General features: G+C 34.2%; 1 protein-coding gene across 1 annotated transcript in view; it reads left to right on the top strand.

The window, feature by feature from the left end:
- RP1 (RP1 axonemal microtubule associated) overlaps positions 1 to 19352 on the top strand; it is a 363653-nt gene that overhangs the window by 208427 nt on the left and 135874 nt on the right. The window contains exons 16-17 of the mRNA XM_059166436.1: positions 1196 to 1373; positions 10073 to 10204. Coding sequence (XP_059022419.1) covers positions 1196 to 1373; positions 10073 to 10204 — 310 coding nt within the window. The remainder of the gene's footprint in view (positions 1 to 1195; positions 1374 to 10072; positions 10205 to 19352) is intronic.

Raw genomic sequence — 19352 nt, 5'->3', positions numbered from 1 at the left:
CCCTTCCTGTTTCTCCTGAGTTTGGTTCCTTTTTTTCCCTCTCTAAACCAAAGGAGTGTATTTCTACCCTATTGGCCTTTTATATTATTATTAGTAGTAGTAGTAGTAGTAGTATTACTATATATGGATATGTACTCTAGTTGGCTGTGAACAAATCAAAGCCAGAGTTTTATTGAATCATATTTATATTGGAGAAAGAAACAGACAACAGACACTTGGTTCTCACCTAAAAGAAGCTCACCTACAAGGCTAGGGATCAGAATATAATTGTCTTTCACAAAGAAAAAAATAGTTGCATTGAAAATTTTAATTCATTTTTACAAAACTTGTATTTTAGAACCCCCAAATCTTATTAGAAAAAATTTAAAGCACTAAAAGGTAAAAAATGTGAATTATTTTCTAATATTAGATGATACATGCCTTTAAAAGGGGGAGAGATGATTTTGATGATCTGAAGGGTATGTAGATTATGCCTAAGCACTTAATTCTTGAATGTTTTGTTACACAATCTTTGAGTAATTTATGTGAAGTCTATTTATTGGTAAAAATTCAGTTCATGGGGTTGCTCCATCTGCCTTTGGCTTAGGTCATGATCTCCTGGACCTGGGGATGAGCCCTGCTTGTCTGGCTCCCTGCTCAGCAGGAAGCCAGCTTCTCCCTCTTCCCCGGCCACCTCCCACCCCACCACTTATGCACACAGACTCTCTCTCTCTCTCTCAAATAAATAAATAAAATCTTAAAGAAATTTTAATTCAGAAAATGTGGAATAGCACAGTAGATTGGTGTGTGTTTAAATGTAAATGGACTTATAGTGAGAATTGCCTTCTTTTTCATTATCTTAGAGTATTTTTCAAAAGGAAAATTTCACATTTTAGTATTCTCTTTTTACCTATACATGTTATTAATTCTGAAATGAAATACAGCATACCCTGCACTCTCTTTAGCTGAAGCTCCTCTGTTACTTAGAGCCTTTTGTCCAGGGAAGGGCATACACCCTTGCCTCAGCTGAACACATGGTCTCTGCTTCCGGATCTTATGGAACAGAGTGAAGTGCATAGTGCAATATATGTAAAAAGGTTCTGTATTTGTCATGAGGATTTGAAAATGAGGCAAAATTATATCTTGTGAAGTGACTGGTTTTAAATTCTGCCCTTTGGTGTTTACTTATGTTTATGCAATATTATATTGATCACAGGGTACAGGAGATACTGACTGTCATTTTAAAATTAAGAAGAACTTGGAAAATGCATCTATAAGCCTGGAATCCATGAAAAGCCCAGGATTGTTTGTTGGACTTCAGCCAGATGGACAGGCAAAACCAGTTATTTATACTAAGAATGGGAATGTTTTCTTCTATCCGCAGGTCATCAAATGTATGTTTACTTTAAGATACTTCCATTTTGGTTTGCTTTGTGATGCTTTTGTGTCTGACAATTTAATCACATTTTTACTAAGCCAATCTCTGCTATTAGCCTTTTTTGTTGTTATTTAGAAGGAGTGAAAAAGATTATGAAGATCATTTATCCCAGTTTTTCAGATGTTTATGTTAGACATAGAGTTTTTACTATATTAAGCTCCTTTATAGTTTCAAAATTTGTGCATTTGTATATGTGTGTGTATGCGTGTATATTTTGTTATTTAATGATATCTCCATATACACTGTGAGGGGGATGGGACTATTAGAAATATTCTCAGTTTCACTGCTATTAATTTTTAATGCTAGCAATGTAAAATGATATAGAAAAACAATCATTATAAATGGGATTTGAATTGAAAATAGGATTTGGAAAAAAAAGTATAAATAGGACAGAAATGTGAATATTTTGAAACTGATTTCTCTCATATCTAAGATCAGATTCTCCAGCCAATTGTAGTGAGGATCTGTAGGCCATTTAAACAGTTTAAGCTTAGAATGTATTTTTGCTTAAACACAAAGGTTAGTGAGATGACTTGATAGTGTTCTTAAATTATCTGCAAATTTAGCTTGTTATTTAATTTTTGCCTGATGTAGTTGCATGGACTTTGGCTTAATCAAAATCTAGATGACTTTCTTAGTCTCTTATTTAACTTCTCTTTGCTTATTAAAATCTACCTGTACTTCATATATATAACATTATATATATCCATATATATAATATCCTACATATATATAATATCATATATTATGTATTTGTGTGTATATGTGTGTGTATGTGTGTATATATATATATATATATATATTTATTTATTTATATATATTCCTACTGAAGATAGTTTAAATAAGAGCTTGATTTAACATGATGATATATCTGGCCTTGTTCTTTGTGCTATCTGCCTCAATTCCTTCTCAGTCTTTAGGTGCCATATTTAAAATTGTGCAAATTGTTGGATTAGTACACCTTAACTTACTGCCATCCATACCACCACTCCCTCCACCCTCTGATTTTCCACAGACTGGCACAGAGTGGCACTCCTACTCAACAAAGTGGGTATGCCATCTGTCTCCGGCGCGCTGCAGGGAAACAGATGACTCGAGAGCAGGAAGACACAGGGTGGAGTAGAAGAAAAAGCTGTGAGAAATAGCTCTCAGGGGACAGCAGCCATGCTGGAAAAGCACAGGGAGAAAGGAGAACTAATACAAAGGAAGGAACAATGAAGAAAAGAGGAGAAAGCAGAGATAACAATAATTAGGAAAAAAGATGAGTAGAAAAGAATAATTTGTGGCAATACATAAGAGAGAAATAATAAAAGGCCATGTTTGTGACCTCAGGTATTAGTACCAATAGAAAAGAAGTCATGGATAATTTGAGTTTTCTTCTCTTTTTGCCAGCTGTATGATCCTAGTTAAACCAAGTAACATTAGAGAGCTTTGGTTTCTGTGTCTGTGTAACTGGTGTAACATTGATACCTGCCTGCTTGACTTATTTCACTTCTTCACTGCCGATTTGGATACCTTTTATTTCTCTTTGTTGTCTGATTGCTGTCTGTTGCTAGGACTTCTAAGACTATGTTGAACAAGAGTGGTGAGAGTGGGCATCCTTGTTGTCTTCCTGATCTCAACGGGAAGGCTGTGAGCTTTTTCCCATTGAGGATGATATTTGCTGTGGGTTTTTCATAGATAGATTTTATGAAGTTCAGGAATGTTCCCTCTATCCCTATACTTTGAAACATTTTAATCAGGAACAGATGTTGGATTTTGTCAAATGCTTTTTCTGCATCAATTGAGAGGACCATGTGGTTCTTCTCTCTAATCTTATTGATTTGTTCTATCACATTGAAACCCAGGGATGAATCCCACCTGGTCGTGGTGGATACCTGCCCTATCTCACCAGTAGAGCTGGTGGGGATCAAGCAAGTAAATGCATATGAAAGTTCTTATTTCAGTCATAATACCCAACATTTTTTGGCAGATATTTTATGCCAGACATGAGAAACATGGGTTCTATCATTTATTCTCACTTTGGAAGATAGATAAATTACTTCTTACAGTCTTTTGAAACTTCACTATAATTATTCGATAGTGTGTTTTAAAAAAAGAATTGAATATCCCCAGTGATTGTGAATTAATTTTTGAAAGCTTATAGCCAGTAGGCCTGAGACTAAGTCTTCTAATGCGAGATTGATAGATGTCAGTAACTTATTCAAATGATTTCTTTTCCCCCTTATTATTTTTATTATATAAATAATGCATGTAATTGTAGAAAATTTTGAAAATATACTCATGTGGAAATCTCTTTAGAGATAAGAACTATTTACATTTTTATGTATTTTTTTCACAACTTCTTTTTTGAAAGTGTGTTTTGTATATATTTATCTACCTTCTTTACTATACTAAAAGTATATATATATATTTTTTAAATTTATTTATTTATTTAAGAGTGGGAGAGAGCACAAGCAGGGGAGTGGCACAGAGAGAGGAAGAAGCAGGCTTCCTCGGAGCAAGAAGCCTGATGTGAGACTTGATCCCAGGACCCAAAATAGATTTGATCCCAAAATAGATTTTTCAGTAAGTTCGGACTGCTTATGATCTTGTGTGATGTCTATGAGAACTTAACGTCTTATATGATACTCAGTTGAGAGAATATAACCCAACGTCTTTTGAAACTTTGCTAATGTTGGCTTTCTGGTGACTAGCATGGACTTTAAATATTCCCCTGAGGTCCCTCCTGTCTACTGAGTAACAAGTTATCTTGCAGTATTTGTTGAAGCTTACCTGATCATTGAGTACTAAACAGTACAGTTGGTTCCCATGATATCTCTGGGATACAGTGCAATGCCTGGCTCAGCGTAGGTTCTTGAACAAATGAATGATGTAGCATAAAATGACTGGGAGCTCATGTTAGGAATGTTTGGGTTTTATTTTCATGTGCTAACAGTATGTCCCTAATTAATTTGATTAGCCTCTCTGAACCTCTGTTTTGTCATCTGTAAGTGAGAATAAAAGCATTGCATTATAGTAAGAACTTTTACTGTGAATCTGTGAACCTTTTGAAATTGAGTAAACATATTTTGAGTAAATAAATTGTGGGCAGATATACATAAATGTGCAGTTGAAATGGGAAGAAACTCATGACCTTTAGTTTGTGAAGAGCAGCAGGATGTTTACTTAAAATTTTATAGTAGTTCCCAAAATCACTTCATTGTTTTTAGAATCTTGTCTAACCAGACTACACACACACACACACACACACACACACACACACACACACACAATAGGTTGAACCTGCCCAATACCGAGAATAGCAAAAAATATCCCCATAAAACTGTTGAGAATTTTCAGTTTGTATTTCAATACAGATATAGAGTAACTTGGCTCCATAGGTTTTGTTTTGTTTTGTTTTAAACAACATTAACTTTTATTCATGGTTTTCAGGAAGGTACAGTTGAAATTTTCAGGCACCCTTAGCAACAAAAGGGACTTGCATAGGGGAAAAGATCATTAGCAAAAAAGGGACTTGGGTAGGGGAAGAGATCATTTTAGGAAGAGCATAGTAAGGTTGCATTTCAGGAGACTTCAGTAGAGATCTTTCTGTGGGGAAGTTACCTATTGTCCCCAAGTGTGTACCCCTGAATCATGGTTCTGGTATCCTTAGATGCAACTGCACTTGATTTAAGTGTCTTTATACGCTGGTTGGAGTGGCAAGGCTCACAATCACATGGAGTTCACTACTCTGCCCTGCCTGTGATGACACAATCTTGTTGACTGGGTTCACCTACCAAACAGTGAGAGCCTTCAAAGTACAGCAGGATAGAGAGGCAAGGATATTTCACTCATAGGCTGAAACCAGGCTACCAGTTATCCATATCCTGCTTAGGCCTCTTGTTAGCTGTGTGCTCTGACAGCACTTGTATCAAATGTCCATTTTCTATAAAATGAAAATGAAGGGTGCCTTAAATCAGGGCTGATGTGTGAATTACATGAGTTAATATATATAAAATGCTTCTAATAGTGTCCGGTATTCAGTCAGTGCTATACAAGCACTATACAAGTATTTGTGGTTATGATTATTAAAGAACAGAAGAGTCCTCATGGTGAAATTTTTTTTCAGCAAGATTTTTTGAAGACTTTATTTATTTATTTATTTATTTAAAGAATTTATTTATTTATTTGACAGCGAGAGACACAACAATAGAGGAAACACAAGGTGGGGAGTGGGAGAGGGAGAAGCAGGCTTCTCACCACGTAGGGAGCCTGATGCGGGGCTTGATCTCAGGACCCTGGGATCACGACCTGAGTCAAAGGCAGATGCTTAATGACTGGATGACCCAGGTGCCCCCTTTTAAAGACTTTTTAAAGAGTAGTTAAATGTTCACAGAAAAATTGAGGAGAAGGTATAGAGATTTCCCATTTATCTCCTGCCCCACAAATGCATAGCCTTCCCCACCAAAATTCCCCACCAGGTGGTACATTTATTATAATTGATGAGCCTACATTGAAACATATTATTATTTAGAGTTTATTGCTGACATTTTGATTCGATCTTAGTATTGCACATTCCATGGATTTGGACAAATGCATAATGGCATACATCCATCAGTCTGATATCTAAAAGAATATTTTAATTGACCTAAAAATCCTTACATTAATTAATTTTTGAGTGTTGAACCAGCCTCACATATCTGAGATAAATCCCACTTGGTCTTATTATATTAATCTTTTTATAGATTGTTGGACTCAATTTACTAATATTATTTTGAGAATATTTGTGTCTATGTTCATCAGAAGTATTGGTTTATAGTTTTTTTCTTGCAATGTCTTTGTATGGTTTTTGGTATTAGGGCAAAACTGACCTCCTAGAATGAGTTAGAAAATATTCCCTCTTTTTCTATCCTCTGAAAGAGGTTGTAGAGAATTGGTATAATTTCTCCCTTAAATTTTTTGGTGTAAGATTCACCAGGGAACCTGTTTGGGCCATATGCTTTCTGTTTTAGAAGGTTATTTAATATTGATTCAGTTTCTTTAATAGACTTGACTATTTATTTTGTCTGTTTCTTCTTGTGTGAGTTTTGGCAAATTGTATCTTTTAGGAAATTGGTCCATTTCATCTAGGTTATCAAATTGGAGGGCATATAGTTGTTGAAAGTATTCCTTTATATCCTTTTAATGTTAATAGGATCTGTAATGATGTTCTCTCTTTCATTTCTAATGTTAGTGATTTATGTTCTTTCATCTTTTTTTTTCTTAGCCTGACTAGAGACTTATGAATTTTATTGATCTTTTCAAGTAATCAGATTTTGGTACATTGATTTTCTGTGTTGATTTCCTGTTTTTAGTTTCTTTAGTTTCTGCTATAATTCATCATGATGTATCTTTTATAACTTAACTAGAGTTACTAGATTCCTGGGAAGATATCTTCTCATTCTTTCTTTCAATCACTTTGGACAAATAATGTAACTTCTCTGTGACTTGATTTCTTTATTTACAATTCGGTTAGAATTTGGTTCAATTAATAGTGTGTTAAGGAGGGCATGTATTGCATGGAGCACTGTGTGTGGTGCATAAACAATGAATCATGGAACACTGAAAAAATAAAATTAAATAAAAAAAGAATTTATAATAAAAGTCATTGTTCCTTCTACCATTTAGATGAAATAGTTGTCTTGTGCAGCAAAACCTCTCTTATTCATGAGTCTACATTCACGGTACGAGGAACCCTGTATATAGGAGAAAGTGTGAGATCTGACTTCATGTGCTTACACAATCAGTTATCATACTGAGACCATGGAGAAGGTTCTCAATGGATTATTTGGAAGCTCTGTTCATTCCCATTTTTCCAGATAATAACTCCATGGTTATAATCCCATATAATAACAACATAGTGCACTTGGTATTATTTGAAGAATTTTTGATCAATATAATTTGTGACTTTTCATTAACTTTAATGCACTATTTCTTTTTTAGGGCATTTAGGTAATAGTTAACATATCCAAGTTTTATAAGTATCATATCTGAGACTTAAATTATGCTTAAAGTTTGCCTCCTCTTGCTCAAATTCCAGCCTAGTTTTATTGTATTAGCTTCTGTATACAAATTATGAGGCTCAGGTATCAGTAACCTGAAAAAAATATAAAACCAAAGATATGGTTCAGAAGTTACATTTTTATTATAATAAGGAATTTATTTCAGGTTAAAATTTTATGGAAGTTTTTATTAAAGTATGTTTGGAAAATTCATTTTCACTTCATACTAGTATGCTAAGATCCTTCAAGTTTCAAAATATAAGTGAAATAACTGTCATATACCCAGTTTATCAGATCCTGAATATGTACCTTATGTGGAGAAGTGTGACAAAAATATATTTCAGATAATAAAATAGATTTTATGGATTTAAATATATATGTCATAACAACATGACACATTAATATTGTATTTTAGCTTATTTTACTTATAAGTAGCTGGTATTTAATAAAACAAAAAATTTTTTTTACAAGTTCAGTTTTTGCAGTTATAGCCTTTCTGTGTGGTTGATCTTGATACTACTAAACTTTTGGATATAATGAGATGATTACAAAGTAATCATTCAATTCCAGCTAGACAATTCTGTTTCTTTCACCTTTATCACAGTTTTTTTTTTAAATATTGTGTTTAATAAATCTTTAGATTGCTTTTTAAATTTTGAAAGTGAGACAAAGAGAGCACACTGGTAAGAGTTACTCCAATTCAGAGTAGGCTCTGAATCCACTGGATGGCTGTTTGGTACCTGGATTTTAGAACTCCAGCTGTGACCCACTTGGTTTAAAGGCCAAGCTGGGCAGTGTTCTATACAAAAGACAGGAACATCTAGGATGACCATTCCAAAAAATGTCATCCAGATCCTAAATTTCCTACTATTTTTTTTTTAAGATTTTATTTATTTATTTGACAGAGTGATAGAGAGCACAAGTAAGCAGAGAGGCAGAGAGGCAGGGAGAGGGAGAGGGAGAAGCAGGCTCTCCACTGAGCAGGTAGCCCAATGTGGGACTTAATCCCTAGACCCTGGGATCATGACCTGAGCTGAACACAGCTGCTTAACTGACGGAGCCTCCCAGGCATCCCCTAAATTTCCTACTATTAAGATAATTGTTGTGTTTATAAAAGTATATTGACATTCATTTTTCAGGATGACGTAGAATCTTGAAAAGCCAGTGTGGGAGGATAGAAAGATAAGAAATGCGTGTTCCCGTTTTACAGTTTGCTTAGGCTGACTCTGTTGTGCAGCTCATTCTTTGTTAGGCACCCTGTGCTTGGGTATGCTATAGAGCTCATCAATATATACCAAAGGTCATTGTTTACGTGTTCTACCTCTGGACTGTGAACTCATCAATGTCAAAGCCATGTGTTATGCATTGATTTATTCTTATGCTTCTGGCAGTGCCTGTGAGAGAGATTATTTTCTCTTTGTAAATCCTGGATTTCTACATTATTTGTAGATAATGTAGTCCCTTGATTATGGGTCCCTTAATGGACTATAAAAAAATGGTGGCTGAATTATATTTAGGAATTGTTTTTACTCTTTCCTCTTTAAGTGTTCATTTACCTTCAGTGGACATATTTCTAGTCATTTCCGATCTTATTTTTAATATTTTAAAGTTCCTTTATTAGCATCAATCTCCAATGTCTAAGCATTGCATTGTAGATAAGCCATGCCGAGAAACACGTTTTACAGAGTTTGGTGTTCAAAAGATTATTATTGTCTGAAATTACATAATATCAAATAATTATAAGGATCTCTCTATATCTTTCTATGTATATATTATATATATATATATATATATATATATATGACAATATTATCACAGGCAGTTCTTTAGACACCAGTGTTGTATAGTCATTGCCATCACTCTATATGATTAAGTGTTGCTGATTTCTCTTAACCATAGTTATGAGATCATTATGCCTTCTCATGCTAACATACATTTCATGGGTCATTTGAAATTATTGACTGCAGTTATGATATTAAGAAATAGATGCTATTATTTATTATTATATAAAATCAGACATCAATATAATTTTTGTTGCTGATGAGGTTTGTAACTATGGCTGAACCCTAAGAAGGAAACACAAGCAATTTAAACTGTGAATCATTAGAATCATTATTCAGATAGGCTGGAGATATCTACTCCTGAACAAAATACCAAAACACTTGTTTCTAAATAAAAGGCAGAAAAATAGATAATGTTTTATTCATTTATATGTATATTTCCTTGATTTTCATATTTCAGTAAGGTAACGTAAAATGTTGTTTGAGTGATGTTTTAATCAGTTTCCCCTTCCAAAGAAGGCAAAGTGCCAGATTATCAAAGGAGTTTCTGTTTAGAATCTATAAGAAAAACATCTTGAATAGTTATTTGATTCATACTGTGGTGTTAAATTATTGCTTGAATTTACAAGGCAGTGAATAGATTTTATAGGAATACCATTCATGCACAGCCTGCTGCTAAGAATAAAAAGTCATTTTCTGGTAACTATGTAATGCAGAGTGAAAAGATTTGACTAGGCATTGAAATGGAGACAATAGCAAAACTTAAACTTGCATAGCTGAACATATGGTGAATTTTCTGAGAAGAAACAAGTGATTTTGAGAGGATTGCATCTTTAAAATCTTAATTTCAGTTGGCAGAGAAAACCCAATGGGTATGTCAGCAACACCCAGCCAAGAGGAGGAAAAAATCCATGAGTCAAAAAACCAGCAAGAAACACTACCAGAATCTGAGGCCAAGTGTTCCTTACTTTCTTCAGCTGCAAGTAAGCAAGTCCCCCCCCCCTTCTTTTGATTTGTCTGCATTGCTTCTTTGCGGCCACCTTAGGAAGAACATCAAATTATTTTTAATGTATACAGTATATTATACCGATGAATTTGCTTTTAAGCTGTTACCTTGCTTTTTTATGCAAAGAATACATGTATAGGGGTACCTGGGTGGCTCAGTTGGTTGAGCATCTGACTCTTGATTTCAGCTCAGGTCATGATCTCAGGGTCATGAGATTGAGTCCTGTAAAGGGCTCTGTGCTCAGCAGGGAGTCTGCTTGAGATTCTTCCCTCTGTTCCTCCTCCTCCTTGGGGTCGTGTGCTTGCTCTTTCTCTTAAATAAATAAATAAAATATTTAAAGAAAGAACACATATATATTAAAATATGTTTATTTCTTTAGCTTGAATTCAATGATTCTAGAACAATGACTTGGTAAGAAGAAATTATTATATGGCATCATATTTGGACTATCACATACAAAATATTTTATGTATATATTTTTTGAATAATAGCAAATTCTAACCAGAGTCTAAGTAAAAACAAACAAAAAATAATCTGTTTCTCCAATGCAGAAACTGAGGCATGAATAAAGTGCTGTAGGCCTCAGAGGTTTGAATTTTTAGTTTCCATCTTTTAGTCTGATCATTTTCTTTCTCTTAAATGCATTGCTTTCTCTCTGGGAAGTATAACTAATGATATCTAACAAATTCTGTGCATCAGAATTTAGTAATATTTGGGTAAAATGAAATATTGGACCACTGTCTCTGGATGATTTTTGAAAAAAAATCAATTTTGAGAGACAGATAAATTATAATGTTACCTTTCAAAAAGTGCTTTTTGAAAAGTAGTAATTGGATATGCTCTCTTTTCTTTCAGATAGTAGCGGAAAATAGATGTCTCTTGCTGACAACCTTATGATACTATCACATCAACCAGAGGGAAGAGAAATTAGCCTTTTGATTCTTGCTGCATTGGACCAGGCCCAGTTTTATATTTCTATGGAACAGTGTGACAAATCACACTGCATGAGAAACATGTGCTTAGTTAACATTTTTCACAGAAGGAAAACTCAATCTTGTGTCAGGAAGTAATGGCACCTAAATCTGGGATGGCCACCTCAAGTAAAATTTGACTTGGTTGAAAATAACATACTAGCTGAAATTCCTAGAAATAGATACTTTTTATGAGTAACAAACTGCTAAAGAGGAAATCTTCTATATATCCTATGAATATTTGTCTGTTCTGGCAAAAAAAAAAAAAATCTTTAAAATGTTACCATTGTTAAATGTTTTTGCATTTAAGTTGTATCATATGTTGATTTAATATATTTATATATTGTGCTATGCAACATATATGCAAGAATGCACCTCTATCACATCACATACTTGTATTTCTTTTTTGTAATGGGGATAATTGAGATCTAGTCTCCTCGCAAGTTTGATATTTATAATACAATGTTGTCACCTATAATCACTCTACTGTACATTAGATCTTTAGGTCTTACTTACCTGCTAGTTGCAAGTTTGTATCCTTATACATCTCTTCTATTCTGACCCCTGACCCCCAAGCCCTTGGTAGCCACCATTTTGCTTTCTGGTTTTACAAGTTGAGCTTTTTTTTGGTTCCACATATAAGTTATATCATATAGTATTTGTCTTTGTCTGATTTATCTCACTTAGCATAATTTTCTCAAGGTCTATCCATGTTGTTGCAAATGATAAGATTTCCTTCTTTCTCATGGGTTTCAGATCTTCTTTATCTATTCATCTGTCAACGAGCACCTAGATTGTTTCCTTATATTACGTACTATGAATAATGCTGCAATAAACCTGGAAATGATATGTTTCTTCAATATTATGTTTTCATTTCCTTTGGATACATACTGAGAAATGGAGTTGGTGAATAATATGGTAGTTCTATTTTTAATTTTTGACTAGTCTCCATACTGTTTGCCATAGGGGTGCTACCAATTTAAACATTCCCATCAACAGTGCCCGAGAGTTCCCGTTTCTCCATATCCTCATCAACACTTAATGTCTTGTCTTCTTTTTTTTTTTTAACTTTATTCTTGATAATAGCCATTTTTACTGGTATGAATTGATATCTCATTGTCTTGATTTGCATTTGCCTGATGATTAGTGATATTGAGCATCTTTTTATGTATCTGTTGGCCATTTGCATATCTTTTCTGGAAGAAATACCTATTTATTCTTCTTTCCCTTTTGTAATCAGATTGTTTTTCTGTTATTGAGTTCTATCAGTTCTTTATATGTTTTGGATCTTACCACCATTTTTGAAACCATTGTTAAATTTTTAAGGATTGGAAAGTATACATTTTAGAATGAGGCTGGAAAAATGATAAAATTAGGTCTCATGATAAATATAAACCTTTTCAAATCATTCTTTCATGTAATAAATTATGAGATATGCATTGCCTACTAAATGTCAGATGTAAAGAAATAGAGGGATGCGCATAAAGGACTTTGTCTCTGACTTCTTGAGGTTTATGCACTAGTGAGCCAGATAAGTATTAATCACACAAAAATAAAAGTTTAAAAACTGATAAATGAGATGTGGGAAACATTCAAGGCATGTTAGACAAAAATAAAATTTAAGTTATTAATTATAAAAAGACTTGGAAGTCCTTTTTTAAAAAGTTTTTATTTAGTTAACATACAGAATAATATCAGGCTCATGGGTGCAATATATTGGTTCAACATGCCTATCCAACACCTGGTGCTTGTCATAACAAGTGTACTCCTCTGATAAAGGGTTAGTATCTCAAGTATATAAATAACTTATAAAACTCAACACCCCAAAAATGAATAATACAATTAAAAAATGGGCAGAAGAGATGAATAGACACATTTCCAAAGAAGACAAAGAGATGGCCAACAGACACATGAAAAGATGCTCAACATCATTCATCATCAGGGAAATACAAATCAAACTACAATGAGATATAACCTCATACCTTGTCAGAAAGGCTAAAATCAACAATGCAAAAAATGATGGGTTTTGGCAAGGATGTGGAGAAAGGGGAACCCTCTTATACCACTGGTGGGAATGCAAACTGCTGTAGTCACTCTGAAAAACATTATGGAAGTTCCTTAAAAAGTTAAAAATAAAGCTACCCTGTGATCCAGCAATTACACTACTAGTTATTTACTCAAATGATGCAAAAATACAGATTCAAAGGGTCATATGCATGCCAGTGTTTACAGTAGCATTATCAATAGCTGAACTATGGGAAGAACCCAAGCATCCATCAACTAATGAATGGTTAAAGACATGAGATATCTATCTATCTATCATCTATCTATCTATCTATCTATCTATCATCTATCTATTATCATCATCTATCTATATCAAAATATTACTCAGCCATAAAAAAAGAATGAAACCTTGTCATCTGTGATGACATGGGTGAAACTAGAGAGTACTATGCTAAATGACATAAGTCAGTTAGAGAAAGACAAATACCATATGATTTCACCCAAATATGGAATTTCAGAAATAAATGAGTAAAGGGGGAAAAAAGGGAGAGAGGCAAACCAAAAATAAACTCAACTATAGAGAACAAACTGATGATTACCAGAATGGAGGTGGTGGGGGATGGGTTAAATAGGTGTAGGTCCTTTGTTGTAGTTAATGGTAATATAATAGAAATGGAGAGTGGGTCAAGGACCGAGAATAGGGAGACTGAGCTTAATTTGTTAATGAGTTGCTTAAATCACTGACATAACACAGACTTTGGACTTGGACATGAAATCCTGGAAATTCAGATGATAAAGCTTTCCTAATGCCATCTACAAATCTCTATGATTTGTTTAATGTTGCTTTCTATGTAGTGGAAATGGCTTTTATACATCCATGACTTTAGATGGGGAAAAATATCTTCGTATATGAATATTACCTAGAAGGTTCCCATTCATTACTCAGTAATTATATCATGACTCTATTTAGTTGTCTTTTACCTCTCAAACATCTGCAGGAGTTAAAAGTTGTTTCTTGTCAGAAATACATTCCTCTTGGTTTTGCAGTTTAGCTGTCATACTGGATAGAGTTGGGTTACATTAGCCATTCATATTAAAATACATGTTCGTTGAAAAATACTTTTAAAAATTTATTTCATATTTTAAAAAATATCAAAAACAACTCTCAGCTCCTGAGATTATATTTGCCAGTCTACTTTCAGGATAGGGCAAGATATATATAGTTGGGGAATTAGGTAATACAGAAAAAATAAGCCTGTTCTCTGTATTCAAAACTCTTGTTTACTAAAAAAAAAAAAGGTGGATGTTTTTCTTGTCAAGAGACAAAGATTTAGAGCTTATAAAACTACATATACAATAAAAAATGCTTTGGTAGTAGTAAATAGACGTGTAGGGCCATTCTATCTGCAAGCTCTTCCTTTAGGACTAAGTTGAATTTTAATATTAGTTTTGTTAGGGAACTGGGGTTTGAGGAAGAAATTTTACTTTTTACAAAAAGAATAAAATAATGAATTTCAATGTGCCCACTTGCCCAGCTTCAACAAATATCAACATATGACTAATTTTTTTTTAAAGTTTTATTTATTTTAGGGGCACCTGGGTTGCTCAGTCAGTTAAGCACCTGCCTTTGGCTCAGGTCGTGATCTTCAGGGATCACGGATCGAGGGATCAGGGATCGAGGGATCAGGGATCGAGGCCCATATCAGGCTCCCTGCTCTCTGCTTCTTTCTCCCCCTCTCTTCCCCTCTGCACCACTTGTTCTCTCTCTCTCTCAAATAAATAAAATCCTTTAAAAAAGATTTATTTATTTTGGACACAGAGCATGGGAAAGAGGGGCAGGGGAAGAAGAAGAGAGAATCTGAAGCAGACTCTGTGCAGAGCATGGAGCCTGACATAGGGTTCAATTCCACAACCCTGAGGTTACAACCTGAGCTGAAACCAAGAGTGGGCCATTTAAACAACTGTGCCACCTAGGTACCACTGTGACTTCTTATTTTTATGAATGAGAAAACCGAGGCCTGGGAAGATGAATGTGGTGGAAGTCTTACCTCTAGATTGTCCATCTCTTGCTCTGTCCACAAGAATTTGAGCATTGTAGTGTGACAACCATACCAGTCCTTAATCCGCTGGTGGGTGTGTCTCACTGCTGTTGCCAGGCAAGGCCGAATCTGTGCCAAAGTCTCAGCCATAGCATATACTTTCCTTAAACCTATTTAGATGCCAACACTTTAAAAAGCAAACAAAAAAATATTTGGGCAAAGAAAATGTGAAATCTGTTACTAAGTTGAGGTCTTCTTTACAAGCAGTCACAGTAAACTAAAATTTTTCTGAAAAAAAACCACATAAAAGAAAAAGTTAAAATTATGCCATTTTATTACTCTCCAAAAAGCACTTTATAGATACATATACACACACATATTCATTATGTTGGGTAGACAGTTTTGTGATCTGCTCTTCAGCTAATAGAATACAGTAAGCATTATAAGCATTTTCATGATATTACTGCTACAAAATAATTTAATAGCTGTAAATAACCTATTGTATAGATATTCTATACCATATATACCTACTCTCTTACTTTTGGGCATTTTTTCAAATTTTTTTTTAAGTATAACTTGCAATGGACACTCATCTGTAATTTGTATTATTTCTTTAGAATAGTTCTTATAAATAGAATTACCAGGTAATAGCTTATATTAATTGTTTTTCCTCTTGTGATCTTAGTATTTGTTTTTTTTTTAATATTAAAAAATAACATTCAGCATCCAGACAGAAGTGTAGATTTATTCTTTTGTGCTCATGTTATTATAGGGAGTTACAATGTAGAGGAGGTGTAAGTTTCACATATCATAGAATGAGGATTTGAAGGGACTTTTGACCTGGCAAAAAGCAATGTAGAATTTCACATGAAGGATGAAGAAATAAGCCACGTCATTTTAAGTAATTCTAATCAGTCAGAAGTACCTTTCTGTGTTAAGCAGAAAACTTAACCCTCAGAAACTCTTTTGAGCCATAAAAAGTCAACAGCCCGTCCTATAAAATAAACCTTAATATTTCTTCTGTGTATATTCTCATTCCTTCTTAGTATATTCTTCTTATATATAAATATACTAAAACATGGATTCTTAGTGTTTCTTTTTAGTATATCCTCTTCTATTTGAAATACATTTTTTAATAGTTCCTCCTAATATATGTTTTTTAAATTCTTTACCTTTATGAACATTTCAAGTGCGATTCTCCAGGTTGGAGCCTGTCTTTTCGTATAGCCTGAACAGTTAAAATAATGGTATTCCTTTAATGTGGACTCCATGCATCTGTTAATATGGTCTTGGCTTGGAGTACATGTTGTAGACATCGTTATTGCACTCTTGGTATATATTAGATCATTAGGATGTTGTATTCAGATCCTTTCACTGACGAATATATAACTGATTTTTAAAATCAAAATGTAGACCTTTACTTTGATACCAGTTAGTTTTTATCTTCTTGATACCAGTCCAACATCCTAACATGTTGAAATAGTTTTGACTATTTGATCTTATTTTCTGTTAGCTATTCCCACCAGCTTTGTGCTTCCTGTGCCTTGTATAAATGCCTTAAATTAAGAAATGGATAAATTTGTGAATAAAACAAAACTATTCATATTAATTTTGTAGAAATAGATATTTTTACATTGCAAGATACCTATAGAGATTCTGCTTGACTTATTTTTTTCCAGATGATTTTGGGGTTAAAGAATAGCCTTTTTTTCTGATACCATGTGTCAAATATTGACGAACATTTGTTTTCAATTTCTGCTTTATGTTTTAGTATAAATCAGTGTTCTCAAACACTGTCTTAAAAAAGTGCACAGAAGTTTACACCATTTGTCTTTTTATGCCCATACTCTCTGATGGTGATTCATACTTTTAGTGGACCTTAACCTTGACTAATCCATGAACCATTAGAATCAGCTAATTTGTTATTTATTTCTGTGAGTTATATTTTCTTTCTCTAGGGTTTCAAAAACTAGCAATACAATGGTGGATTAGGCTTTTGGTTTTTTTTCTTTTGACTGAGTCAACCTGAGTGGTACTTAATTAAAATGTTCTGTCACCCATATGAAGCACATTTTTAGTCATCTGAATACATTTTAGGTGCTGTAAATTTTTTTCAGGGAGAGCCCGAAAGAGTCTATTCGTTAATTCAGAGTTGCTATGAAATATGCTCCCAGCTTGGAATATTTTAAACTTCTAGTCAACAATAGCAACTGCTTTTACAGTTCTCAAATGGATACACTTATGGTCTGAGACTAATGGACTTTGGTTTATTTCCAAAAGATCATGGCATTAGGTGGAATTCATCTTTAATTGATGGCTGCACAAACTTTGATAAATTATTCTGTATTATAGATTATAGCATATCCAGTCATCAATTTTCATTAACATGAATGTACACCAGCAATGTGCAATGTTTGTGCAAATGTGTTGCTTGTGAAAATGTTAGAGACTGAAGAAGAGGTTTTAAAAACCATTTATTTGTTTTCAGATTAAATCAGACAAACTACACACATGCACACATGTGCATGCATGTATATGTTCTTGCGTATGGACATCAAAAAGTGATCACTCAACCCTGTCCCAGGCTTTGTTTATTCCCTGTTCAGTGATCACTGTTTGTCCACTGGACTTCCTGTCTCAGTCCTCCCTGCTACATATAGCACATCCTGTTTCACATGGATCTTTCTAAAACTCAGATCATATCACCATCATACTTGAGGATCTTGACTGGCTCCCTATTGCCCGCATAGGGGTGTGCCGACTCCCTTCCAACTTGACCAGTGCCTTTCATGATCTCACTGTTTCTCCTTTTCTCCTGTAATATCTCATGTGATGCCATGTTCAACCACTTATCACCATGTGCAGCTCCTCCTTTTGCCTACTATTTTAAGTGTTTGTACATACTGGGTATGCTGTTCCTTCTATCTGGAATGTCCTTCCTTTCCTCTTTCTGCAAAATTTGGATTCATCCTTTTGCCTTCCTCTGTGAAGCTTTCCCTGCCCACGCCCCCACAGTTAATCACTCCTTATTCTGCTACATTTGAGCTTTCTAGTATTTCTTTTGTTGTCTACGAATGCATCTACATGTTGGAAATCCAAATATTTATGTCTGTCTTCCCTATCAAGTAATTTGTATCTCTGAGGTGAGACTGTCATTTATTTTATTTATCTTTCAAACTTAATCTGTGTCAACTTTCAGAGAGCAATAAAACTAACACAGTGCCCAGCAAATAATAGGAACTAAGTAAAATTTTCTTGAATTGAGTAAAAATGATCCTTTTAGATGACTCAAATATTCATAAGATATTGAGTAAATGATTATCATCCTAAACAGTTTATCCTCCTAACCTAGCTCGCTGATTACTCTCTGGCACTCATGATATGCTATAGTGTTTTTGTCAGTAGAGATCTGATTGTCCTTTTGTCCAGAGTCTGAAAAAATTCCAATGTGTTTTTGAGGTTCCTGATCATGCTTGGCTAGAAATAGCAGGCAGGGCATTTAAGTGTCCACCTATAATATTTGATTTTTGAAAATCAGATTATGTCATAAAATTTTGTTGGACCAATTTTTGTGTTCATTTCCAGGTCAGCTGTCTTTGATATTACATCCCACATAGCATGGGATTCAAACCTGGTTTGCCTAAGTTTGACATCTCCGTCTCCTTTGCTGCTGCCTGTGTAACTCTGGGCCAAATATTTAACTCTGAGTCTCAGTTTGTCCACTTGTTTAGTAGGGAAGAGTATCTCATAGAGCCAGTGTGAACCTTGAATATGGTTGACATGATAATAAATTAAGTTTTTAGGACAGTGTTAGCACAGGGTAAAATGTGTCCTCATGAGCTGTGTTTAGATATATCCATCCATCTTGGAGTACAGAGGCTTTGGAGTTAGGCATTCTCTCTTTCTATATGATTGTATAAGTATCATATACTTATTATATGATATGGGCATATTGCTTAACCTCTGTCTCTTTTCCTCATATTAAAATGGTATCATGACTTAACATACCTCATGGAGTGAGAAACAAATATGAAGCATCCAACACAGAGCCTAGCTTGTAGTAGCAGCTTAGTAAATGGTGATTATTATTATGGTTGAAGGAAAAATGGCT

The sequence above is a fragment of the Mustela lutreola genome, chromosome 3 (assembly GCF_030435805.1).
Source record: "Mustela lutreola isolate mMusLut2 chromosome 3, mMusLut2.pri, whole genome shotgun sequence".
NCBI lineage: Eukaryota > Metazoa > Chordata > Mammalia > Carnivora > Mustelidae > Mustela > Mustela lutreola.
Note: the sequence above shows the minus strand (reverse complement) of the source record. Positions and strands in the feature narration are given on the sequence as shown.